At 39.7% G+C, this 27,298-nt stretch overlaps 1 protein-coding gene across 10 annotated transcripts in view; it reads right to left on the minus strand.

Moving 5' to 3' along the window:
- Positions 1–27,298, minus strand: part of cadpsa (Ca2+-dependent activator protein for secretion a) — a 168,090-nt gene that overhangs the window by 118,928 nt on the left and 21,864 nt on the right. For all 10 annotated transcript variants that reach the window (XM_086168162.1, XM_086168161.1, XM_086168159.1 and 7 more), the window contains exons 2-3: positions 18,564–18,677; positions 9,178–9,510 (exon numbers count right to left, since the gene is read on the minus strand). In XM_086168162.1, coding sequence (XP_086024288.1) covers positions 9,178–9,510; positions 18,564–18,677 — 447 coding nt within the window. The remainder of the gene's footprint in view (positions 1–9,177; positions 9,511–18,563; positions 18,678–27,298) is intronic.

Consider the following 27,298-nt stretch of genomic DNA (forward strand, 5'->3'; position numbering starts at 1 on the left):
CAATTAAAATTTACCTTGGGTTCCGAGACAACTTTTTAACCCCTGAATTCTACTTTCAAAAGCTTACACACAATGCATGAACCAAGCCAAAGCTCATGAAATCAGACACACCCTGTTGTTTTCAAGCCTACATCTCATAAATCCAGCCCATAATAAAACAATATCAGTGGGGATTTTGCCAAAATTGTGCTGAGAAAAGCTCTTGTTTTCTAAACACTCCCCAGAGCTTACTGCTAATCATCAACTAAAACCCAACTCACGCCAATATTTCAATCTGACTTCACTTTTTCTCAAACACCATCATGTCCACCACAGGCGGCTCATCTTGTTGTCTTCTCTTCTGCAGAAGGATTTTGCCACCATCATTCAATCCTGTGTTAATAGACAATTTAATGGACAATGGAGCAGATCCAAAACATTTTATGTAGTTTATTGACCTGCTCTCAGACAGACAGAGTTATGTCAAAATGAGCAAGCTCTCTCAATGTCTAAGGACGTTCCACATATTTCCTCACATAAATTATACACCATCCATATCGATAAGATGCCGTGTAATTTACCCACTTTTTTATGACTGGCACGATTTTATACACTTTATGAAACTACGTTCAGTTGACAGCTGAAAACTTCAAAAGATGCAGTACTGTATTCCCAATACAATGACCTGACGAGTACTCCACTTTGCATTATATGCTGCCATGAAGCTGGTCGGTGTGACAGAAGGGGCTGCTGAGGAGAGGGCTCAATGATGCGTTCCAGTTTGTGCCTAATTCTGCATATATATCTGGTAGATGGCAGATCTGGGGCCAAAAGCAGCAATAATAATGATTATTCTCTTGTGGAGAAACTACTGTGCTGCTACCACTGCAAGTATTGCTGTTGTTCACTGCTAATTGCAATCTTTGCACGTTTATACCATTTATATTGTTTATATATAGTCATGGTGTTTAGGTGCAACTTTTTGATCTAAGCCCTACCTGTTTATACATATTGTTAACACTGTTTACAGCTTATTATTAGTTTTTCTATTTTTAATCACTTTCTTGCACAGTCCACTTTCTGCTTTGAGTGGTTGAAATTTCCCAACAGTGGGATAATGAAAGAAATATTCAATTTTGTTCCACCACCGGAAGACCAGATGAGGTGTGTCGCAATATGTTCAACTGCGACGACCAATAGCAACAGAGAAGAGTAAGACGACATTGTGTCAATGCAACTAGGATCCACATGCCGTGATGCATTTAATGTAGAATAAAAAGAAAGTAGAAAATAAATAAATAAATAAATAAATAAATAAAGTAGAATACACCACTGTCATGCATTTTCTAAAGGTCTTTTTTTTTCCTAAAAAGTATGTTCCAGCTGCTGTCAGAATTCAGGATGGCTTCTTGACTTGTGTGGTTTCACAGGTCCAAGTTCCCATCTTGCCTATTTTGTTGTCAAGCCTATCAGATGCCAGACTACATGTGGTCGATAATGGTGTTGTGAAGAGCCTCAAATTAAAAAGATGAAAAAAAAAAAAACATAAGGTAATTTGCCATTTCAAACATACAAACAAGAATAATCAAGAAGACAAGCAACACAATGGGATGCTGATAATGAAGGCTGCTCTAATTACTTAGACCGAGGACTGTCACTTGCAGCTGTTACTGTTTGCATCCATGTTTTATGCATGTTTTATGCATGTTTAATGACCAAAAGACAAGAAGAGGAAGAGGCACGTTTCAGTGAATGGCTTGTTTGGTCTGTTTCTTCCTAAATTATTGACGTATTCATTTGACTTATTGTTTCAATAGAAACAAAGTTTGCCTGCATAGATGCAGATATGGGAATAAAAAAGACATAGGTTGAATAATAAAATATAAAAAAAATATGAAAAATCAAAGTCCAAAGCTGGGCCTGAAAAACAATTAATTCTCATTGTGTAGGGAAGCATCAAAAATTCTGACTGCATGAAATCCTGACATCAATGTATTGAAATTCCGATTTACTTTGGAAAAAAATTGAACATTAAATGAGAAATAATTCACTGAAACGTTGCAAAACTATTTAGAAGGAATAAAAGTGTTTTTTTAAATGTCATTCCATTAACAAAATAACACCACATTGCTGAAACGTTAATCAGCTTCGATTCAATAATTTATGGGGACAAAATAAAGTTTTGAATGGAGGAGAGACTTAAACTGAGTGCTCGGTCCCAAAACATCATCTCATCATACTCACAGAATGGTAATAGATTGAGACAAAAATCGATATGTCAACAAATGAACAGAGTTAATTTCTGAGAGAATCTCCCCAGGTCCAGAGGATGAACTCAACTGTTGAGCTTCATGATGTTCAGCACTAGCTGTGCAGAGAATACAACACTGGAGATATCCACAAGAATATTCATTTTGTCTGAATAGGTAACAGGACTTCTGCCAGCATTCAAATCCCTGGGTGCCGACATCACTGAGGACCTCACTTGGTACCTCAACACCATGCAGATGGTTAAGAGGGCTCAACACCCACTGTACTTTCTGAGGAGGCTGAAGAGGTCTGGCATGTCGCCTAAGGTCCTCGGCAACTTCTACAGCTGCATTGTCAAGAACATCTTAACCATCCGAAGACGGTGGGGTCTGCAGAGAAGATCACCAGAGCCCCATTGCCTTCTCTGCGGACCATCTACAGGACAACGGCCTCACCAAGGATCATGCTCACCCCCATACAGACCGTTCACAGTCCTACCCTCAGGAGGTAAAAGAGTGCGAAATGTAGGACGGTTCACCTAAGAACTCATTCTACCCAATGCCATCAGACTCCTGAACATCTGACAGGAGTTCATAATCATGCTCTACCTAAGCTGCCTACATAAACTGTATGCATACAACCTGCACCTGCACCGACTAGCACACTCCAATCTTGGAGAACGTAACAATCTGATCCCTGGGGTCTGAGAATCTTGACTTGAACTCCAAAGCAGGTATTCCATATTTGTACAATGTGGCTAAAATTGAAATGTTCTGGTAGACCTTGCTGAAACTCACATGGCTTGCTAACCGTTCCACAAGAGTTACAAAATGAATCATTTGAGTCTCCAAATGGCTCGAAAAGATCAGGACATCTCACATGTGCAGCAGCAGCAGCAGCAGCAGCAATGTTCCTCAGGTTAGCAAATCTGCATGGCCCTTTGAAAAGTCGTAGAAGTATTATTAGAATTATTGTGTGTGCGCTTGCAAGCAGTCACTCCACATCGCTCTCGAACAGTTGGGAGGGGAAACTCGCTCTGGCTTCTTTTTCAAGAGCATACAACCTGAGCCACAGGCAGTCCAAGATGACAGCAGGGGACAAATCCCATTCCAGCTGCTTTAAACAGCATCTGAGCTTAACTGGTCCCCATCAGGTCAACTTGGGGTTGCGTAAGCACTGCATTAGCCTGCTGTGTGGCACCAAATTCAAGACATAAGCTTGTGTGGCAAAGGATGTTTTAACATCTCATTCGGAGCCGGGATTTCCAAGCTCACAATGTGGATTAAAGGATTACCTTGAACAGTCCCTTTGGAATTTAGGCCTATTGAAATATTCTGTGTGCACACATGGAATATTTGCGCAGTAGCTACTTAAAGTCTGTGTTTTGACTCAGACAGACAGCGGTCTGCACTTTACCAGGTGTAACATTTAGCGGAAATATTTCTTTTCTGGAGTTGTCTGAGAGACAAATCTGTCAATTCCAAAAATTCTTCCCAGGCAAACACTGCCGTATAGACAAGGCATGCTTCTCCGAGATTAGCTATAACTACAGCTTGGAACAGTCAAGTTTTAATTGGCGGTTATTAGCGACGGAGCGCGGCTTTCACAACCAGCAGCCAATATTTACTCTCTGCACTGATAACTCGAAAAACAAACAGCTCATTTATTGGAAATGTCTTTGTTTCGTGTAATGTCTGGGCCTTCCCTGTCTGCTTCCAAATAATCACCAGTCCTATTTAGACATTTAAATTCGCTCATCTTTCGGGTTTATCCTTTACCAACCCCACTCCACCCGGGGAGCAACATTCCTCCCCTCTTGTTTTTTTTGTCCGTCCTGCTTCACTGCCGAGACTTGAGCGCTCTGTAGCTTTGAAGTGTGAGAGCGTTCGCAGTTCAGCGATGTTACGTAAACAGATTTGTAAAATCACTAAAAGCAGCGTATACGCTGACACCGCTGCCATATTGAGATCATCTAACTGCCAGAACAGTACAAAACACTCTGGATTCTTCATAGTTAAACATCATTTCAGTGTAAAATAAAATCGAACAACCCTGTTTCCCCCAGTTTTTGCTTTTCCTTTTGGAAAATAAAATTTGATTACGATCACAATTAATTTTTCAAATTATACATTTAGTAGGGCTAGCATATCCTTTTGTATTTTAAGTTATTTTGGGACATTTGCCAGTGTTAAGGAAAATACTGAAGAACCCATGGATTTTCCACTCAGAAAAATCTGTCTCAGTGTAATATCTATTTTTTTCTTCCCTGTTCATTAGATACAAATATTAACTTCAGACTTCATGACTCTGAATCATTGCCATATTGGGCTGAATGTCCTGCCACTGGGCCATATCAATGTTCATAGAAAACGGGAGTCCTGCAGTCTTCAGCAGTCTGTGCCGGAAATGAACTCACTGACTATATGGGTGGGTTCTCAGGATGCTTTGCTTATGGCTGTGCAGGTCGCGGTATTGGTACGAAGAGGAAATAGACCTGAGAAAATTAACTTTTGTTTTTTTTTGTTTTTTCATGAACCATCACATCCTGATCACTGGGTTATATTCCTTTGCCTAAACAGTACATTGAAACAACACTACACCGTGTTGACATTTTAACGTCATCCTAAGAAAACGAACGCTGACATTTACGCGGCAATCTAGAAGGTGATTACTCGAGAAAAATTATGGACAGCCTCATTTAGGAAAGAATGAAACAACACCTCTGTCTGTGTTTGTGAATGGAATCAATTACTGAGTATCACGATAGGCAAAGGTGAAAATCAAGCCGTGATGTTGCGTTTTCTGCCTTCCGGGCTCCAGGGACATGAACTCATTTTGGGGCTTAATGCAACAGTTACCCGAAAGTTACCCGAACAAGAAAAGATTGATGTCTACTTCATCTAGAAGGTTTTCCAACACAACAGTTTTCTTTTGTGATAGAGATGGCTTTGAATTTGAAGGCCAGTTCGGTCGACTTCTTGAGAGAGACCGCACCATCGCTTGGACAGGCAGACTTAGCAAAATGGAGACGTTCCACTAATTTTGACAGGTGCTGATTTTCACCTAATTTTTAAAGTTTTCGGGCGACATGTTGATGCAGTGGTTAGCAATTCCTTCTCACAGATCCCTGATGAAGTACCCATCTGTCGCCCGGTGACAGCTGGGATTGTCTACAGCCTCCTCATTACCTTGACAGTGGGATAAGCTGTACAGATATTGAACAAATAAATGATGGTTCCACACAGCAATTAAACTACAGTTTTATGTTTCATATATGAATGCCATTGAACTACAAAGCAGGTTTGAGAGGGGAAAAAAAAGCGTCGATGGATATCCTGCGATAAGTGTATGACTCGGGATCCTGAAATTAATGATATCCTCTTTGAGAGGGAGTCATTCTCACTATTGTACACCAACACACTGTGGCAGCTTTCTTTGGCTGTCGGCTCATCAGTTCTGCGCTCCAAAATGGCAGTTCTCCATGTCAAGAAGGGGGAGGAGAGAAATCTATTCCCTGCTTGGACCGACAGAGATTTTTTTATACCTTCAGTATTTGATTCAAATATTAAATACAGTAAATATGCAAATAAAAGTACATTCTATCAATCCATCTTCTTCTGCTTATCCTCAGGGTGGAGAGAGATGCTGGAGCCTATACCAGCTGTCATCGGGCGAGAGGCGGGGTTCACCCCGGAATAATCGCCAGTCAATAGCAGGGCCACATACAAAGACAGACGACATCCACTCAGTTACTCATTCAGGGCAATTATTCCAATTTATTTGTCCAATTAACCAGCTGCATAAACATCTGTAAACTAACATTTGTCTCATAAATACAAGCAAATGTTTTCTTCAATGCCCAGTTTTATAGTTCTCATGGGGGAAAGGCCTGAAAAACACCACTATAGGTGTATTATACACATACTGTGATATAAATCACAAAGAGAAAAAAAGGAAGTACGACCAATTAGTTGATGAACAGATAAGTCAGTTATTTCAAGTAAAATGGCAAAAATTCAGCTCATCGATCCCCCACTCAGGTCTGAAACTCTGGAATTACTTGGTCTTACCGGCCACGTTTACCGGCTAACCTTTGGCTCTTCAGTGAATCATCCATCTGGGTCATTCTCAATTTAGTGACGCTCTAAAAGAAATGTCAGATGAGTGAAGGTAGGCAGGTGTCCATGCAACGGACTGACATCTGTTGACTCTGAACATCCAAATGACAAATAAACCCCCTAAAGGAGTTGTTTGCAAATCATTTTTTGCCAGTTCCTTTAGTTTCACAGCAGATGGTGTGAGTTGTTGGGAGAGTTCCAGTGATGTTTGAATGCTTGCGCAAGTGCATAAAACATGGCAAGGGACTGTAATGGTAAGAAGAGTTTATTGCCACTCTGATTGAACAGCGAAACGTGATATTTGTAGAGGAAGAAGGTAATTTTTTTGAATAACGGTAATGACATGCGCATCCCCTCCAAGTTTGAAGGAACTCTGGAGTGCCATTAGGTACACGAACACTGCGGAATACTGGATAAACTTTCATTAAGGGTGATAATTATCGTATGAAAATAACATTTCAGGACGATTTTAAGAAAGTACAATGCAGCCAGCACAATCTCAGAACTCTCTTTGAAGAAATGATTGCAATCAAAATCCTCTACCTCATTTTTTTTACTTGCTTGTTTCTAATAACGCTTAAAAACAGGATGGATTCTATTTGATCAGAGACACTTGTCACGTAAGTGAAGGCAGTCCACTATTGCTCTTTAATATAACTTCAGGTAGAGATATCAGCTCACAAAGAAAGGTCAATGATTAGGACTCTTGGAAAGTCTGACTTTTATAAGTGTTTCATCCTTTTTACACTTGTCACAGCGTGAAATACATTTTAGTCCATGTTTATTCATTTCCCGATGCTGCCGACTGTCAATATAGCTCCCCAGACGTGTCTCCAGGGCACTTCTGCAGCGCATGTACATGTTCCTCACCGGCCATCTGCCATTATTTGAAATACCGTGGGTTCAACATCTTACATGTGCTGTCCATCAGGAATGAGTCCATCAGAGGAACAGCACATGTTAGATTTTTTGAAGAGAAGGTCAGTGAGGCCAGACTGCGATGGTTCAATCATGTACAGAGGAGGGATAGTATATATATTGGCAGACGGAGCTGCCAATATATAGAGGAAGACCAAAGAGAAGATTTATGGACGTAGTGAGAGAGGATATGAAGGTAGTTGGTGTGATAGAGAAGGATAAAGAGAATAGATTTAGATGGAGAAGGTTGATTTGCTGTGGCGACCCCTGAGGGGAAACACAGAAAGGAAAAGAAGAATGGGTTCAACTGAACACGAAAAGTTATATTTTCTCTATGGTCAATATCTTGTGACCAGATAACCTTTTCTGTCTGAAACTCTTGTTTCCAAAAGACTTCCAATGGCATAACCAATAGCAGTTTTGATTTGACACTGTAGGTCCGCTTTGAGGACTCGCTAAGGGCCACCAAGGAACAAAAATGACTAGCTCAATTCACAAATGCCATTGTTGTAAATAGTGTTTAGTAGCAGCATGCAGCCTATTTTGATTAGAAGTCTAAAGGCATCATTCAGCACTGTATCAGATGCAAAATTGGTTTGTCTTATTAACTACATGCCTACAATTTGTGCTGTTTCTGTGCCATTACTATGATGCAGTGTATGATTTAGTGTCACTACATTGTTTTGTTTTTTTTTTCCATTGCACTGAGATGATCAGGTTGGATTTTATGAGATGGTGAGACTATGACTGAACTTTCACTTTTGTGTCATCTTTCCAAAATAGACTGTTTCTTAGCAGAACAGTGAAGCGCCCCGTTGCTGAAACGGGCGGCGACACTTCGGCAGGAGGCGGAATAATTGCCAAGAGAGGCCACAATCTGCTCCAACAGTCAAAGCAGCACCGGAACGCCAAAACACCCGGTTGGAATCCAATTTAATAAGCCCTCTGTGTGGAGTTTTTCATATCCAGGCGTAAAAGTAATCTTTTTTACTGCTCCAATACCTTTTCAAATTCCCTGGTCGAGTAGACAATCAATTACCTTCCCCTGGTTTCCTTGAGTTTGATGCTAGATATATATTTTAAAACTTTACTCAGATTCCGACACGTGTGAACGCACATGGGAGTAATGTGAATCTATTCCTGGAAAAAGAAACAAAATGGAATATTCAAACACCGGTACTTTTACATAGATGTCTTGCTCAGTATGGAAAAAGACACTGAATTTTAAAACACAAACTACCTTGAGTTGCCTCCAGTGTAGCTTAATTTCAATTTTTATTTAAAGCAGGCAAAAGGCTCCTTTTGAAAAATGGTGCCTACATTTTCAGTAGATTTCTAAATAACCGCTGAAACATACTTTCAATAACTTTTGAAAAAAAAAGGACATTTTCTACCTATATTCAGATTTATAAAAATGGTTTTGTTTCATTTCTTGCTAGTTCTGACAGTGCACTTCTCACAGATTTTTATGCAATGTCTTGATTAATTTTTCTATGCAAAGACTTAAATGCCTAGTGTGGAGGGCGTTATACAGCATATGTCTCAGAAAATTAGAATATTGCAATAAAGTTCTTTATCTTCTGTAGTGCAATTAAAAAAACAAAAATTACTTTTTCATGATATTCTAATATTTTGAGATATGATGAGATATGAAGATGTAAGCCATAATCAGAAATATTAAAATAATAAAAGGCTTGCGATATTTCAGTTGATTTGAATGTATGTGACATTTTTGTTTTTGTAATTGCATTACAGACGATAAAGAACTTTATCACAATATTCTAATTTTCTGAGACAGTCCTGTATACATATACACACACACACATGCATACACACGCATACATACATACATACATACACACAGGAAGAAGCTCTCTGCAAAGACCTTAAATGTCGTGTGTGGAAATCTCACCTGGCAGGCGTTATACAGCAGCTGATGCTCAAATTTCTTGACGCCCAGGATCTGTTGAAACATCTCATAGAGCTGATCTTTACTGAGGATCAGCTCAGAGGCAGCGCTTGCCGTCATTCTCTGCTGATGCTTCCTAGGATCCTCCTCGCCGCGGTAGATGGTGTCAAACTTGGCCATCCAGGAGCTGAGCACAGTCTCTTTACTCAGGCCATCGATCTCCGGCAGGCTGCGCACTCGCTTCTCTATGTGCTTTTTGAAAACCTCCCGGGAATCACTGGCCGAACAGCCGCCGCTCTGCACCATCCGACACACACGGTCGCTCTTTAGGAAGACCTGCGGGACATTGGAGAAAGTCTGAATTACAAATTCCCCAAATAACAAAAAGACTGATTTATTAGCTGTAAATAGAAAGTGCAGTTGACCCCAAATTCATATAGATATTTGGGCAAATATTGTGAGATAATTAAATGTAGGCTTTAACCCTGAAGAACTCAATTTCCTAAGTGATAAACTTGGTCATATCGAGGATCAGAAACACTTCATGACCCAAGATCCTTCCATACAGTAAAGAAATAAATAAAAATGAGATGAACAGAAATAAATACATGAATGAATTAAAATATAACTAAAAAGAATGGGGACAAAATAGTGGTGTCAAGGTTTAAGATAAATAAGGTGGAAAAGAAGCAACCAGTATTTAAATGCTATTAAAATCTTATGAACTGAAGTTCGATGTAGCAATGAGGCCATTCTGTGCGTGACTAAAATTCAGATTTTCATCTGCTGACATCTCCTTTTTGACACGAATGTAGTCATCGAACCATAGTCTGAGTGCAATCCTCTAACTCAAATTGAAGACAGAATAAATCATAAAAAGTTGTATCTCAAAAATATGCTTGCTTTTCAGAATAAGTAATCTCATTTCAATTATTTTGCAACAGCAGATCTTTTTGTAATTAAAAGGCAAAAATAAATAAATAAATAAACACCACCACCAAAAAACAAAACCATTTTAGGGGTGTAGTATGAATAAAAGATTTTGCTCATTATTTGTCCAACATGTGGTTAAAAACAACTTTGGAAAATCGTTGAAAAAAATTGGGGCAAAAGCAAGTAGGAAGTAGCTCAGTCACTCTAGAACGCCATGAGGATCAGTCACTTTGCGATCTGGTTTTCTAAGTCTAATTAAACCACGGGCGCAGATGTGTTCATTGCCTGATATGCCACCACCACAGTGTCTTCTCCACAATGGCCCGCAGGACTATGTATTAATAACTATTTTCAGAAATAACACCATTATTAGAAACAAAGACCTCACTTCTGTTATTTCTTGATCACCTTCAAAATCTGTCAATCATCTGGATGGCTTTGCTTCAACTTTTAAATCCGAATGTAAAACTATGTGACAGGGGTTTTCATTTAAGGTGTTTATAATTTGACGTGATTTTATGACATTCTCAGTATACAACTTTTACATTCTGTATGCTTATGATGAGTTTTAGCACTTGACTTTGCTGGTCTTGGTTCTTGGCTCAAATTGGCTTCAGTAGTATCTTGTTTGATTTTCCATAGTTGCCCAGATATTCTGAGAAGTATTCGAGAAAAGGAAGACTTCATAATTTTGTGATTTCCATTTCTTTCATAAACAATCAAGACTATGCTGATATCAGGAATAATATATGCAGCGCTGGGAAGAAAAAAAAAGCACCTGAATCCTGATATGGTCACAGATATGTGTGACAAAATTGAATAATACAATATTAACCTGAATTGCTTTTTTCCCACCTCGCTGGGAGGACAAGAAGGATGGAGCTAGATGCTCATTTTCATTTCCAAATGGCTGAAAGGGCGGTTTGAGACACCGGCAAGGACGTTGGCACAACCATCTAGATCCAAGAACCCCTGGGCCTCCTATGACACATAGCTGCTTCTTGTACTGCCAGTTTGGAGATCTATTACAAATTGTGACAATGAGCTTGTCAATATTACTGTTTCTTGCCAACGACAGACCTTTTTCTAGTGATTTCTATTAATTCTGCTACTACTTAAAGCTCACAACAGCATATGGTTAAGAGAACAAAACTACACTCAGAGACCCCAGACGTTGCCATTGGCAGATCTACACATGCGATTCCATTTGTACCATTTGTAGTGATTCACTTGTAAAGTTTGAATATGCAAGTCAAATGAATTTGCTTAAATTTTAGGAATCTGGACAAAGGTGCAAAGCATATGATTTGGTTGAATAGCACAGACTGATTAGCTAAAGGGGGTTCACACACTGAAGTTAATTTACATTTTCATCTTCGCTGCAGGTGGAAACAGGTTGTGAGGAGCCACTGGAACTCTAATATCAAGCATTAAGCTAAGTTGGACTCAATGGATTCATCCTGAACTGTAGATCACAAGGGCACATTTAAAGACATACGACTGTTGACCCTCTCTTTCAAACATCTTGTAAATTTTAGTGTCTCCAATTAACCTACTGTATGTTTTTGGACGGTGCATGTTGTTTCTCGATCAAAATTAGATATACATGAGCCTAAAGGCAACACACAATAATCATCAGACCCTAAAACTTGAGGACTTTTATTTTAAAACTGCCATTTCTAAGCCTTAAGTCAAACACTTAGATAAATAGATGATTATCTTATGGTACATACCCTGTTATGTAATCTTGAATGGACTTTAGTCAACTCTTTCACTTTGTTTCTGTTCTCGTGTAGCAGTTTTTATCTATTTTATTTTTTTTAGTTTCTGTCCTATTAAATGTCTATTGTTTAGTTATTGTCTGTCCTTGTAATGTCTTTCGATACCTGTCCTCTTGCCCTGTGCTGCTGTGGCACTCAAATTTCCCCAATGGGGAAGTATTTTATCTCACTTGAATTCTTAAATCTACTAATATGTATTGTTGTGAAAAAACATCAGAATGAAAGTATGGGAGATTTATTGACGAGAACGTTTTTGGAACATTGAATTCATATGTAATTTGCGTATATTTCACAGTGTTCTGGAAGGAGCCTCCTTTAGGCCATTCATGATGAATGGTGAATGCAACCCACTGTCCCAGCACACAACAGGACTGCAACTACATGATGTGGAAAGAAAGCTAAGCTAAAGCTGAAGAAGGAACCATTCATTTCACCTTGGACAGGGAATCAATCCAGCCCCAATGAGGAGCCTGCCATCATCATCATTATGCCGCTTCCAGTTAGTCAATGACCCTTTGCAAATCTGCCGTCCCCATTGTGGACATTCGGTAACTCCGCCACAAAAATACTCAGCTGCCAAGTAGCTTGGGCCTCTTGAGCTCTGGCATTTTTGCATCTTGTTATCCCTCTTAACCTTGTTATCTAAACGGAGGACGCCCCAGGCTTTGAAAGCTCTCTGAAAAACAGATGTCATTTTATGACCAGACTTGAAGTAGCAGCACCGGGGTGTCATTTCAAACGCAGGTAAGGATATGTCTCATTGTCTCTGTCAAGGTTTTGCTGAAGAGGCTTTTACAGCATTTTGCTGCACCCTCTCCACCAGTAACAACCCTGGAGTCCACCGAGACTAAAGTCAACCTGACAAAGATTTGTATTTGAGACCAACGACTCAGCAATTGCCCCGCCTCCGGTCACAGTAAAGAGGAAGCAAGCCATGAAGCCATTTCAGGAACACTAAGAACTGTGCTCCTATTCAAAACTGTTGGCTTGAGAAGAAATTTGAATATGGGACTACTTTTCTTGCACTCCGAAGCTTGCCTGGGTGCAGTTCAAGATCAAGAGAGCAAAGACCCAGACAAGGAGCAAGATGTTGGAGAGGAAAGCCCAGCCACACCTCTGTTGGAGATGCATGATGATAGTTAAGACAACTGTTGGAGTCAATCAAAATGACTTCCTATGCAAATCTTACTGCAGTCCCCTTCATGTCTGAACTAAATGCTAACCTCTCAGAAACCCTGTTGGCAGGCAGCTCTAGTTTTGTGTTTGTGTAAAGCTGCCTCCGGGTTCCACATGCTCCAGGCCACAGCTAAGACGCTTCTGACAATACCGCCGCCTCAGGTAAAAAGTCCAGTTTGGTCACTTAGCAAGGATAGATAGCAATTCTAATCACGGCCCCCCGAGCTCCCTTCATGTTTTGCAAACAGATAAATCAACTGCAGCTCTGGTATTCATAAGACAAAAAAATCCACAGAAGCTCTTGTATTAATAAGACTTGGAAAAATCCAAAGTAACTGAATATATTCCCTTTTAAATCGCATATGTTTAGGCTACTGGCTGAAAATTTTATGAAAAGCATAGTGAGAACCAGTCAAGCTTTGCAAACATTTCCCACTGTGACAAGACAAAGTAGTGTCAACCACTGAGCTACAACGGTTTTTTCTACAATCCCCTCAGCCCTTCACAAGTTAAAAGAAATAAAAGGTGTAAGTGCATGCTGGCACAGTTGCAACACAATTCACAATTATTAAAGTTTAAAAAAAAAAGAATAAATGACCTACAAAGATATTAGAGGTTTTTTTTTTTTTCGGTTGTATCTTTTTCCTGACTTCTCATGTTTTAATTTTGCTATATCACTATTTGCATTTCAAAATTGCTTCAAAACCTTACTTTATGAACTTATTGGCTGTGTATATTTTTACATTTTGTATTAATATTTAAATTGATTTTTTGTGTAAGTGAATTGCATAAATGGGGGATTAAAAGCAAAAGCAAAGGATTGAAGATCAGGGAATAACGTGATTAAAGTTGGTCTAAACAACTTCAACCTTTTTTTTTTTTGCTTTTCATACCAGGGCTCATAGGAAACAGGAGGGAAAAAATAAAAATAAAGTGCAAAAATATTCTGCCACGGCTATGTTCCTGCAATCCGGGAGAAGAATTCCTGCCACTCTGAAATTGAAGTAGCGATGGTTCAGCAGGTATGGCTATCCTCAAATTGACAGCTTTCGTCTGGTAGCTCAGAGGTCGTTTTTTTTTTTAATGCTGGATTTTGGATTTTCAATTTTGAAGAAAATTAGAAATACATCACTCGGCTAAGTTGATTTCAAGAACAGAATTATGACAGAACGGGAGCAAATTCCCATCATCTACCTCTGATACTATCGAGCTCTCCCTGACCCTTTGTCTCTTTTTTTTTTTTTTTTTTGCTATTGTACCTTTCTATTTATGTCTGTCCCCCCAACCCCCGCCAGCCATCGTCACCTTTCTCTGTCTGCACAGCTCTGTTCCAGCCCCAAGGATAAAGCCAAGCTGAGAGCTTCAGGTTTTAATTGAATTGGATAATAGGATAACCTGTGTCACTGGCTTCATCTGTTAAATACCACGCTGTTCTCACTCTGGCTGATTGTGTTGCCGCCACATAAGCTGATAAGGAAGAGACAGTTGTGCGCCAACGGCTGCAACCAGCCAGCTTCCCTTTGGGTGAGCTTACATTAACAAAAGGTATAGCAGAGAATACAAAGGCATGACGTGAGGCATTAAAAGACATGACGAAGACACGGTTGCTTTTGTATTTAAAACCTGTTGATACATAACGGCTTCAACGCAATCTAATTTTATATTTTTACTTTTTTTTTTTGCAAAGATTGTAATTTCATATATCCTGCTGTTCAGAAATCTCTTAGAATCGGTTTATCAAGATAAATGCGACGCTTCCATTAATGAGGACGTAAATCTCTATTCACTGATAACGTTTTACCTGGAGGCAGGCATGAATAACTACAAATCCCATACACCCTTGGTGGATGGGAGACAGACAACTTTGGAGTGGAGTCATTAGGAGTCATCAAATTGGTAAACTGATATTTTTGGAGGGTAGGTTAGTTTAGATAGTTTTGGACAACCTTTTCTCTCCCAAAAATGTCCACATATACAGGCGACAATCAAATGTTATTTTGACTGAAATGACAAAAAAAAATTAGGAACTGCAGCTAAGTCTGAGATCTCAAATTTGATCAGACCAGTTATAACTGTACTTTTTATTTGAAAGTACATAACTTTGACATTCTGGTTTTTGTAAACCAGAATGTCAGCACAGATATTTGCGTGAGGAGATTCCATGGTTCCACTTTATCCACATAGGCATTTGAAACACTTCGATACTTGTGTTTTTATTCAGTAGGATGCCATGTCGTCACTGCATATAGAAGAAGCAGCCGATGCAGAATTCCAGACACAGTAAAGCTCAGTGGGGCTTATCGTCTCCCTGAAGAAGTTACCACAAACCTCTTTCAGCGTTGGCTCAAATTACCTTTGCAATAAAAAAATGGCATGGAACCAGCCTCCACAGGGCAGTCAGATGCACTCTACTGCTGTGATGCATCTCTACCATTCTCTGATTGCCAAACTGAATGAATAGGACATTTCTAAAGCTTAAGCTTATCTGTAGAACAGATGAAAGAAATAATACTCCCTCTTTGAAGTCACTACAACACAAATTACGTAAGAATATGCATCCACAATGTGGAAGCTGTAAGAATTAGACAAACCAGTGCCGTTTTGAGTCTAGCTTTAATTCGAGTACGTCGAACCAAAAAATTTAAGTGAAAAACATCAAGGCAATGCCTAAATATCGACCTGACCCAGCCCACCAATCCAATTTAATTGCCCTGTATGAGACAACCGTAGCAACTGGCCAAAAAGTAGCTGGAGTATTTCAGAGGAGAGATCAGGCCCAGCAAGACCCTGTTGCTATCGGTGAGAGCAGCTTTCAGGGTGCAGTGGAAATGGAGTTGCACCCTCAGTCTCTCTGCTACAAGAGTCCCCGGCGAACTGAACCGGGGACTTCTGACGAAGCCCGATCAGAAAGTGTGCCAAAACAGGCAACCCAAGTAAGAGATGAAAACGCAGGCAACCTCCACGGTGGACAATGACAGGGGCACAGCCTCGGCCCACCTGGTAGTCCACTCACAAATGGCGATTAGGTAGGTGAAACTCTTGGGGAGGGGCAGAGGGTCAACCAGGTCCACACTGATATTAGGAGCAAGGATCACTTCCAGATGGTCCCCTGTGTTGGTATACCTTGAAACGCAGACACCTAACACATCAAGCCACCCTCCAGCTGCCATGCAAAACAAAAAAACGTAACCGACAATTTGATACCTGGGTGTGATAGGCGTCCAAAATGCAATTGCACCAAACTTTCAGCACCACTGGTGGAAACCTCACAAAAGGAGCATGACCCCACTAACTTGTAATAGCACTTCCTGCAGTCAGAGGCCAGTTGTGGTGGTTTTCAATGCTTTGGCTCTAAGAGTCTTGTCGCACTGATCCACTGACATGGCACAGAGTTGATCAGCACTCATTGGAGTGACACTCTAAGTTGTACTTGCACACCACAAGAGGAATGTCCATAGTGAGCTCAGAAATTAGTAGAGGTGGCGCTGTTGCTGCATTGAAAACTGCTCTGTCATCCTGGCCATGACAAAAGGTCAAGGGCTTGTGGTCCACAAAAGAAAGTGAAATCACAGCTTTGTAGTAGGAATCTGAAATGCTGCATAGCAAAGAAAAGTGGCAGGAGCTCCCTGTCAAAAACACTGTACTCTGTCCACGGTCATTGAGGTTCTGGCAGAAAAAAAAACGCCACACGCCAGCTACCCACTGCTCACACCCTGCTCCCACGGCCAAATCTGAGGCATCTGTTGTGAGGGCTATAGGAGCAGCATGAGGCAGATGAACCAGCATGGCAGCATTGGCAAGGGCCACCCTTGCACCCTCAAATGCCTGGACGCTTTCCAGGGACCAGTCCACAGTCTCGTCACCCTTCTTGCCCCTCGACACTTCAAACAGGGCACGGAACAGGTGGGCTGAGTTAGGTATGAATTCATTCAAGTTCACTGAGCCCAGAGACTCCTGCATGGGGTGAATAGAAACCAGCAATTGAATCCATTGTTGCAAGAAACTGTTCTGCTGCCTGCGGTGAAATGCAGTCCCACTAAGTCAACTGGCACTTTGTCAAGTTCACAAATCATCCCATCCTCTATTGAAAGAGCTGTCACAATTGTAACAGCTGCGCCTTAGCTGCGCCACTTAGCAGCAGTATGTAATTTAGGTATACAAACAGGAAAGGTTTGTGCCACCCATTCAAAGAGTAAGCTGTGTACAAAGCAAATGTAGACATGTGATGCTGGAGAATGTGACTCAAAAGTCCCTGCATCTATCATGTGGCAGTCAGTAATGTCAAATAAGAGCTGGGAGCACAAAAAAAAATTGTCGCTGATTATCAGTGAGACAACAGTAGCCCCAACCAAATGGACGCTCATTAAAAAATGCAAACCTCGTGCATCTTGGGCCATGACGTCAATGTGTTGAAACCACTTGGCCAGAAAAATTTCCCAGCATTTTAGCTGTGGCTGCAAAAGTTGGAAAACTGCAGGGACCAGCAGGGGTGCCATGTCCATAACACTGAGTGATAATGTCTCACACAGGAGAAGTCCTAAGAATGAAATGACCACTGATCTCTCAGTGTAGAGTCTTACTTTAGTTCACATGCTTATGAAATAGAAAAAAAAAAGCAGAACTTCCAAACATGAAACTGTGACCACCTAAATAACACCCTAAAATAAATAATGAATAAATAATGATATGAATAATTACATCAAATAAATTAAACAAATAATACACTGGTAGGAAAAAATTGCAATATTGGCTAATAAAGACCAAATTTTATAATGCCAACTGATCTCTGAATTGTATTTTTTTATTTGAAAATCCTTCCTTCCTATTTTTATTTTCTTGCTGTGGGTGCCCCAATAAGCCCTTTTTGGGGACCCTGGTGAAAGTCTTCTAAACTATTTGGGTCCCCCATTTGGCTAGCACTTCCCAGCATCTACCTCTCTTCGTATAACAAATGAGGTTGATTTGTTGTCATGAAATAATTGTTGGGGAATTTTTTTTTTTTTTGGACCAGGACCTCTTTTTCCAGCTTCTTGTAATTCTGACAACACAGGACATACAACGTAGCTTTCCCCCTTTTAACTCTGTCCAGATGTCAAACCAAAAGTGAACAGTGGGGAAGAGAGTCTATAGAAAAGTGAGATGCAGGGAAGAGAGGGGTGAATTGCACCTCTTTAGCTTGCGCACATTTCATTTCCCTGCTACGTGCAGGATGGATCAAGCCGGGCCATCTGGGCGCACATTATTGAAGCTGCCCTGAGGATCTGGCACATGCTCCGCATCACTTATCAGATCCAAGACAAATTATCTCCACGGAGGTTTGGATACTTTTCACCACATTATTACCTCGCTTTGCCTGGGCCGATTGATTTCAAACCGGAGGAGAAGATATTTACAGCTTCCTTAAAGTAGCTCATTCGTCTTTTCAACCCAAAGTCTAAGCTGATGGTTTGCCATTCAGACATGCCACGCGATTAATAAACGATCTGTCCGAAGACTCACCTCGTAGTAGCTCTGGACAGCGTTTATGAAGGCTTCATCAGCTACAATCTGTGTCTCTCCGTTGAGAAAACCTTGGAAACGCTCTTTGACTGTCTGCAGCTGCTGCTTGCTGATCTGAGGGAGACATGAAGGCAAAGGGCTGAATGGGCATCAACTCGTGAAATATCACAATGATACTTTCATGGGTGGTGTTTGGAGTGGGGGATTAAATCGGACGTCACAGTCTACTGAAAAGAAAACACAGAGTGCAAAATAAAAGAAACGTCTTTCTCTGGATCCTGACAAAAAATTGTTAAAGAAAAACTACCAGCATCGGCAGTTTGAAAAACATAAGACAATAAAAGCCCAGTTGGACCAATCGGATTGCAGACGAGGATCTCTACCTTCGTCAACAAGCATGCAAACGAAAGAAAAATGAAGAATATAAAACCATAACATTAGCTAAAAAAGAAACTCCAGCAACTGAAAACAAAGCCAGGAGCCCTTGAAAACTTGTGGAACTTGAAATTTCACACAAATTCCTTCCTGCAGATAGCGTGAACACACATGCTAAATTTAAAGGATTTTTTTTAGATGTATCCCAAGTTATTGAGCTCACAAGCAATAATCTATCAACAAACAAATTCCAGCCAGTTCATGCCGAGTCAAAGTGTGCGTTTTCATCTGGCTTCGAAGGTGTCAAACTTCTTTACATTTGCATACACTGGGTATCAAGTTGGATAGTTGATGGAACTGATTAACTAATCATTAAAATGGCTTCCCTTTTGAAGCTGGGAGGAAGCTGTCTTTGCAATTCCAGTTGTCTTGCGTGGATTGACAGAACAAGGTTGCGTAGTTTTGTTTCCGAGGCGCCACACCCCGCCTCCGGTGTATTTACAGGACTCCTACCATGTGGTCAAACACCGTGTGGTTGTAAATTCACAAGAACATCTGTACTGCATTTGAGGAACTTTCCTTTAAGGAAAAATGAGGCAGCCTTGCAGAAAATTTGCATTACGCTAAAAGGTGAACACAAACGTTTGTAGATCTCGTCCCACTGTTCACCATTCACTCTGTCATGTCAATGTCTCCATATGCAATGTGAATGAAAGGGTGAATGGCTTTGACTATATTAGATATGAATTAGTAGGTGAATTGTATTGTCCCTATAGGACATGTGAATGAGAGGCTAAATGGCTATGTCTCTAAATAAAATATAAATGGCAGTGTATCTATATGATGTGAAAGAGTGGTTAAATGGTTGTATGTTTAGATGACGTGAATGAAAGGGTGAATGGTTCCATGTTCATATATGTGGCTCTGTGAACCCCGACTCCCGCCCAATGACAGCTGATATAGGCTACAGCCCCCTCACAACCCCGACTGAAGTAAAGGAATTATAGAAAATGAATGAATGAATGAATTAAATCATCATTATTTTAGCGGATGTAGCAACATTTGTGTTATAAAGTGACAGAATATATATTTTCTTTGTAGACCGGATGATATTTTGAGCAGTTTTAACATTCTGCTCAGTCTGTTTATCAGGTGCATGGTAATAACAAAGACCGTATCTTTCATAAGCCTGTCAGTTCCTCTGCCGAACACTCACACTCTTCTTCCACTGGATAATTTCTTTGGATCGCGCATCCCCTTGGACGATGCACAATCCAGAAAAAAAATAAGAGTAATTGGATTAGCTCTTGTTCATCCTCGTAGTACTCACACCTGCGTGAGGTGACTCATTTGAATATTAACACACACCACAGAAACATCCATTAGCGCTAAGCAACACAAGGACACTTTATGTGGAAAGGCTTAAGTTTCTGGTGAAACAGAGAGAGAAACAGAGCTGACAGAAAAGGTGTTAAAAGAGGAAAGGTGTAGACCACAATCCATACCTTGACAGAGATACAGATCTTCAATGGTAACGTACTGATGGGACATTGTTTACATATTGAATTCTACCTTTTTTAAGTTTTTATGACCCATTTTTCATGCAAATTTCTATGGTGAAAAAAAAATGACTACAAAAAAATATATCCGTTACGATTATGTTAATACATTTTTAATTTCTAAATGACATCCATTTCAATGTCATCAACATATTTGATCTGTTTGCACTACTATATGTATAAAACATTCATATCTATATTATATACATATCACATTCATTTTTTTCTTACTTTTATCTCCTTATTTTTAACATACTCTCCTCTGTGTTAACGTTATGTTTTCTGCTACCAGATACCAGAATTTTCCCTCTGGATTAATAAAATATCAATCAATCTATCTAAGTCAATTCAAATACGGCGAACGATTTGCAGTTTGCTTTTTTTCCGAAGATGCCAGGATGACTCCAGAATTCCAGTGTTTAAAACAATAGCCCAGAAATCATTTATATCCCTTTTAGTGGAGAGACATCAATTATACGCTGTTAGGGTTTGGGTTAAGGGTTGTGACAAGATGGATGAGGGCTTTTTTGGACTTCCAAACCAAAATATTTTCAAATGCATCAATCGAACAAATAAATAAATAAGGCGGCATTTTAAATCAGTCCGATTTATCATGTATATGGTGCAATGAGTCACTATTTATCAACAGACACAATGAAGTTCAGCACTAAATTGACTGGTAAGAGCCTCCCTCCCTCCCTTTGTACTAAAGGCCCCACACCCACTGGCCAGTTCCTGTCCACATCCCTGGTAACCGTTACCATGGCCACTGCAGCCCAGGAAGCAACATGAGATTACGGCTTCCTTAATGCAGGTCAAAGTTCACATCTCATATAAACTATAGCTGCAGGGGTACTCTTAATCCAGCATAAACACATTCAAATATGCTAAAGGCTGTCAGGAAATCACATCAGATGTTGATGTACACGGAACATGAATTGGTGACTCTATGTTTTGCTTGGGTTCTGATCCAATGAATGATGAAACTGCTGCCAGCAGAGTCATTCGAAGCTGTTACTCTGTGCTATGTGGTGGTTTAGCCTAAAATAACCTTTGTATAAAGTATAAATGGCCAAACTAGTGGGTCCATCAAGGTCATTCATTTTACACTTCTTTTTAGATGTTTTTTTTGGGGGGGTTATCTCCACATTTGATGAAAGCAGGAAAATAAGACTTGCGTAATCAAGGCAAAAGTTGGTCTCCGTCACTCGGCGTGAACCTCATCCAGGCACCGAGGCGTTTTCACACCACACGCTGTGGTTAGAATCACATGCATTTTGCTATCTGCGTGTCATCACATATGGTTTCCTGAGATCCTGGGATTCTATAGACGGAAATGATCCAAAAGGGTTCCAAAGAAGGCGCGTGCTGTTTGCTGTGTTTAACTACAAATCATGAATTACATTCAGTTGAAAGAAACACTTATTATTAAGCCAGATGATGTGATATTGAACCATTCTTCACCTGAATATTTGTAATTGTCAGTTTCACATTCAACATATATATTCAGTCATATCACACCTAATGTCTGGGTTTATGTCCAGAAAAACATTTTTATATTTTCAGTTACTCATCTACTTTACCTGGTTTTCTGTTTGGCTCTCCACAGGCTGCTGCTGAGTCATTTCCCCCCCGGGAGCAGGCTGGAGTTTGAGTCTGCTTTTTATATTATTATTTATAAAAAAATAGGCAATGGACAGAACCAAGTCTCATTGGTCAATATACAAATGTATATGATAAATAAGACAATAAACAATTTTCTAGCAATCCTAAAACTATGTGACTCATAGTATGAATCTGGTTTGGGGGACGGAGTGGAAATGCATTCACATATCACTCAGTGTTGAAAGCGTGATGTCATAGCTCAAGACCATGGGGCTGCCAATCAGAATTACAATCAATACAATTGGTGAATAATGGGAAGCACGAATAATAAATTATGTCTGCATTTATTCATTTTACAGAGACATTATAAATACTGCAAATGGAATGGAATTTTGTTTTGAATTGACTGCAGCTGCTAACTAGATCTAAATCTCATTCCCGGCATCACGGCATAAGATATTGGTAAACAGCCCATCAAAATAACTGATATTGCGACAAAATTTTATTATTTAAATTATTGTTTTATCCCAATGACAAATTAAATTGGAAAAATGTTTGAATGTCTAAAAGAAAAAAGTCATTGCCTTCAATACAGAGAAGAAGAGCCCGTAAATAAACACGCCTGCATGAAATGGCTCATTAAAATTAAAAACAACAGAAATAATCAGAAAAATATACTATTTTTAGGATAGTTTGTGTGAAGTTACATGGAGCATTAATGAATTTTTTTGGTGTGGGTTAGAATTGCCTATTAATCAACATTCAACAATTAGCGTGACGTTTACTACATTTTGACTGTTAAATAAGCCAAATCTCCGGGAGTGCCATTAAAAATATCGAAATGGTTGTTCCTCTGAAATGCCAACCAAGGCACCACCTGCACCGTATTCTCTTTTTATGAGAAGCTCTTCCCCCCCCGGGACTCCGCGCTTTCTTCTGTGAAAATATCGTTCCACCCCAGTTGTGCATGTTAAGAGGCATCTGTTATAATGCAACACTTTGTTAGAGCTGCCACTCCAGAGAGAAGGTGATGGGGAGGAGAACCAAACACCGGAGCGATGCCCGCATAACTGGGTTTCAGGGAGACGGATCTCATCTCACAAAGTACAGGGCGCAGGGAGAGGAAGGAGGGAAAGCGTGCAGAGAGAAATATATGATGTGGATTCGACCGGGGTTCACGAAGAGTTGAGCTCTTTTTATCTTAAGAAGAAACTCACTAGAGCAATTAAGGGAGTTACTTTGTCGCCACGTGACTGCCTGGAAAATGGCACTGAGACCCAAATGGAGGGGATAATGTTAGACGGCATGTCCTTTCATGGGAGCCACATTGAAAAGTGTATCAATCAACAGGTTTTTTTTTTTAAGTAAATTAAAAATTCCAGCGAGCCCACGCTCAGCATCACAGCTACACCCACACCAGATGATATTTAAAGCAGCAATATCGCCATGTTTTCTGCACGTGCCTTCCAAGTCGAAAGCAGAAGGAAAACACAGGAGCCCGTCGCCAGACGAAGAGGCGCACATTAGAAGCTAATGTATTGCAATTTATACTGAAAACACTGCGATAACAGAAAAAAAAAAGAAAAAAAAAACAGAAGAAATAAATACATGTGGGTGGAAAGCCGGTGCAGAACAAAAGGACACCTCATTCAACAAGGCTCTGGTCACATTGGTCACTTTTAAGTCACCACTGTGGTCAAGTGATCAATCCCATTACACATGATAAATCAAATTTACACACAAACAAAAGCTGATACATCTAATAGTTTGCCTGGAAATGGTCATACATACTCTTTACTCACACTACTGTGTGGATGCACATTGATAAATGAGCCGCAAGCTTCGGACGGTCAATTCTGAGCTGTTGTAAAGGTTGGAGGCTATTTCAGTCCTGATATCACAATTTAGGATTCAAAGTTTTTAATCATCATTTCTCCTTACATAAGACACACATAGGAATGGAAAAGTTAGCATAAAAAGTATGTGAAAAGAAAAAAGCAAAAGAGAATAAAATATAAATAACCTCTCTCTCTCACGATTCATATGTATATATATATATATATATATATATATATATATATATATAAAGGTATATAAAAACATAGAAAATACATAACTGAGCGACAGCAACAAAGGCTCATCCGACAAAAAAATAACTGCAAAGATGTGACTGATTCAAGGCTTCAAGGTCACCGCAGTTACCAAGATGTTGTTTTCCTATTCTATCAATATTTTACCAGCTTGTGAAATCAAAAATATCTCAACATATCTTAGTTTGTATAAAATTGTTTGCGCTGCAACGCTGTCTGGGTATTGGTGAGCCCTTGGTTCTGTCCCGATCATTTTAAACATACCCTGTGAAAACATGCCATCTAAGCAACCCTTTCCATTTGAACCCGAGAGAGACGTGAGCGAGGAGGATAATGCTGGAGACCGAAATCTAAATGAGCTTCAAATGACGACAAACAAAGACAAAGAGGAAAGAGTCTGCAAAAGACGTAAGTGTGCGTACAGCAATCGCATTGCTATGCTAACAGAGAGAGTGTCTGTTGTAAGTAGCTAAACTTTATGTCATCGGCTATTCACTATGGACTTAAGAACCACTGTGCAGACTGACAGGGTTCTAAGGAGAACGTCCAGCATCTCCTGCCTGTTGTGTTTCTTCAAGCCGGCTTCACTCGTTTCCCGAGTACCTTTTGTATGCTTGTGAAAGAAAACTGTACCCAGCACTACCAGCGCCCTGAACTCTTTCAGCAGCTTGGCCACAAGCAATTTCCCCCTCCTTTTTTATCTTCCCTTTCCTTGGAAAGCTGTGTAAACTAGCAACAGGCCCTTTGTCTTCCTTGGATTGGAAATTGTGCCCAAAAGCAGCACAATGTGTCATTTTTACCATAAATACCGTACCGTACCGTGTAGTACCAAGTGAAAGCTAACAGCAGCAGAAAGCCAAAGTTAACACTTGCAACCTGTATATATCAGCAACCCAGCACACATGGCACTAGTAAAACAACACCCCTGGGTTAAATAACAATTCTTTGTGCTTTTTAAACAAAATAAAAGAATATTTATGCCTATTAGTCCTCCCAGGCGGAGTTGTGTTTAAAAGTAAAGCCATACCAAGAAATCATAAACGCACAACTAGAGGAAACATTCCAAAAATCCCATAAGGGCACTTTTTTTTTTTTTACTTTTCTTTCTTTTTTTTTTTTTTTGTTTTGTTTTCTCCAAGAGACAGCTGTTTGAAAAACAGAAAAAAAATCCCTCAACATATGTTGTTGATAAAATTCTGTCTGCAATATCACATTTACACGTCAAAATACCCAGCCCCAGTTCAGCGTCTGCGCCGTCAGTCTCGATACACCAAATGAACTTCTGCCAGAAGTCTCACACTCGCTCCTCCGTTGGCGAAGAACGCCAGGGTGATGACATAACATCAAATGGATGGGTAATCCCGGATTAGCCCACCGCAGACAGACAAAGGATTGATGGCACTCATCAGCGGGAAAGCTGCTATGCACACACATGCACAAACATGCACGGTTTTTCAGAGACAAAAATGCTACCTGCAGACAACACACACACAAACCCCTATAGGGATGCCATAAAATGCCCCCCCCCCTCCAAAAAAGAAAAAAAATCCAGATGAACGAAAAAAAAATGAAATTCCCTGTGGTATAATCTCACATATCCTCCGAAAATATGATTCGCCATCACTTGCACAAGATCAAAATGCTGATAGCTCTCAAATTATCTCCCTACATAATGGCATCAGAATATAGGGATAGTACCTGATAAGTAGATGTTTGATAAGGGATTGCTCTGGAAATTTGCATTCAGAAATGTATTTTAAGTTGCTGACTTTTTGTAATAACAAAAAAGCTGAGCCGTTCCAGTGGTCAGCATGCTCAAGTCTGCATTTCAATCCAGTCCATGGATTGACCCCAAAAGACAGTGGAGGGATTAAGTAAATACATTAAAAATACAAAATACATTTTAAAAAATATCGGTACATATGTTATAATTACAAATTATATAATGAAATAATTAGAAATATTATTAAAATATATAACATGTATATTTTTATATCTAATCTTGCCAAAAAACACCTTGGGGTTTCCCAGTCAGAGCCAGAATATGTTGCCTGCTCGGCGTGCTGCCATGGCAACCCCACCCAAGATAAGCGGTAGGACAATGATGACTATGATGATAATTTAATTGACAGATGCAGATGATTAAGTTTAAGGACACTCTTTTTTTACAGGAACCATGACATGCTTCCAAACCTGATTTTGTTTTTTTTAATGAATAAAGATTTTAACAAAACACCATGGTTGTTTTTGTTTCAAAATAATAGATTTGCGTTTCCACACAAACTCGCAAACCTATTGAATATAAAGGTCAATGCACATTACAATCTCCAATTGATATCTACAGATCTCTTCCCAAACAATCATGTATACATTATCGGTCACATACTTAAAATTATTTTAATATCAGGAAGACAGTAAGGTGGCGCAGTGGTTAGCGCTTAGGCCACAGTCCAATAACATGCAGGTTAATTGGAAAAAATTTGGGAAAATTGGCCCGAAAGATTGAGTGAGTAAATGGTTGTTTTTCTATATATGTGGCCCCGTTATTGACTAGCGATAAGTCCAAGGTGTACCCCGCCTCTCGCTCCAGCTCCAGCATCCCCCACAACCATGAGTACAGGATAAGCGGAAGAGGATGGATGGATATCAGAAAGCATGTTCAATGAGAGCAGTTTCAAATAGTGTCGCCTTCTTGAAATATTTGCCATATACGTCATTTTTTTTTCAAGGTTTTCAGAAAACACATACATTAAGCTATATGGTGAATAAGGAGTTGATCGAGACAAAAAAAAATCATTTTTGTCAAAAAGGTAATTATTTAAGAAGGTGACGATATGATAGATTTACTCTAAACACACGGCATATGCAGTTTTATATTGAACTTGTTACTATTAGTTACTTTAATACATAATGATTTTTTTTTTAAGACCAGAAAGAAAAGTCCTGTCAAATTTGGCAAGTAAACAGCAAAAATAAGCAAATCGATGACAGTAAAACTCTTATTAAACATAGTAATGAATTAGTTACAAAGGCAATGTTTTTCTATTGGAATAATATAAAAGAAGATTATATTATATCAATATAAATCAATATTATTGGAAATTGT

The sequence above is a fragment of the Fistularia commersonii genome, chromosome 21 (genome assembly GCF_037954325.1).
Source record: "Fistularia commersonii isolate RoL2024-O1a breed Wild chromosome 21, RoL_Fcom_v1.0, whole genome shotgun sequence".
NCBI classification, from domain to species: domain Eukaryota; kingdom Metazoa; phylum Chordata; class Actinopteri; order Syngnathiformes; family Fistulariidae; genus Fistularia; species Fistularia commersonii.